Source organism: Notothenia coriiceps, unplaced genomic scaffold (assembly GCF_000735185.1).
Source record: "Notothenia coriiceps isolate Sejong01 unplaced genomic scaffold, NC01 NC01_scaffold00037244, whole genome shotgun sequence".
Lineage (NCBI taxonomy): Eukaryota > Metazoa > Chordata > Actinopteri > Perciformes > Nototheniidae > Notothenia > Notothenia coriiceps.
In genome coordinates this window covers 21,640,414-21,641,586 of record NW_011369945.1, presented here as the reverse complement: position 1 = coordinate 21,641,586, position 1,173 = coordinate 21,640,414, and the positions used below count along the sequence as shown (strand labels likewise).

The following is a 1,173-nucleotide window of genomic DNA, read 5'->3' as shown; positions in this document are numbered from 1 at the left end:
TTAATATTCTTTCCTCGAGGATATCGTCAAACCACTTTTTTCTCCTGAATGGAGATGGAACAGGTGTTAAAGCCAGATTCAATGTTGTAGCCTACTTAGTTACGGCAAGTGAAGCAAGTATTAGCATGCAAACAAACGCTTATAAGGTGGTGAAGAAAAGAATTGTAATACAGACCATTTTTAACAAAGGTATGAATGTAGACCCCCATTTACAGGGTCGCAAACCATACGAAACGCAAACGCAACCGATATCAAGAAAAGGTCGTCCGTTTACACGCGGACCGCTCGGCGAGCGCTGCGTAGTACCATTAGCCGAGCCTGTACGTGGCGAGCTGTACTTCGTGCCTAAAAATGAATACACCAAAAGCAGCAACAGAAGAACCCCGACATGGTTGCCGAGTGGTCCCCTTCTGTTTATGTCCCCGCGGGTGATTTATCAACATGTAGTGTCATGATAATTCTACATGTCACTTTGCTGACTGGTTGTGGTAGAAGGAGCTGTAGGATGTGCACTAATGGCGTCATTCTCGTAGCCATGTCAGACAGGTAGCACTAGCACGGTAGCTACTGACATGCGACAGAGTGAGCAGGAGAGGTGGGGCTATGGCTTCATCGTTGGGACCCGTTATCGTTTCCGCGTCTCCGTTACGGCCTCGTGTGAACGAGCGGGCTCTACAAAAGAGAAAAGTGCTCGTGTAAACAGCACCTAAAGCACAGTCTCTTGTTAGTAACTCCTGAAAAACGATAGTTGAGTGTTCAGTCTCTACTTTACAGGTTTGCTAATCCCACCTCATTCAGATTTATGATTTTAGAGGCAGTAGCCAAAAAAAGACCAATGCACTCAGCAGCCTTTAAATGATATAGCCAGACACGCTGAAGATAGTATGACACCCGGGTCAAATGTCAGTTACGATGCCTATTTTATAACGTATGAAAGGTCAGGGAAGGAAACAAGCTTCTTTATTGGCAATGGCTCCCGTATAACATAACCAACTGGAAGCTGAAACAGAGCATTTGTTGGTGAAACACATTGTTTACGGGAAAGTCAATGCAAATTCAAAGAAGGGCACTACTTTCACACTGAAAGCAGCAAACGTTCAATTACAGGCCAGTTTATTTAACCCTAATGTTCAACACAAGTAAATACTATTTAAAGAAGTTAAAACATACAGA

General features: G+C 43.8%; 1 protein-coding gene across 1 annotated transcript in view; it reads right to left on the bottom strand.

Annotated features, from left to right (window-relative positions):
- Nucleotides 1-525, bottom strand: part of ccnb3 (cyclin B3) — a 9,421-nt gene extending 8,896 nt beyond the window's left edge. Inside the window, exon 1 of the mRNA XM_010794371.1 lies at nucleotides 472-525. Within this exon, the coding sequence (XP_010792673.1) occupies nucleotides 472-525 (54 nt within the window). The remainder of the gene's footprint in view (nucleotides 1-471) is intronic.
- Between the last annotated feature and the right edge of the window lie 648 nt (nucleotides 526-1,173).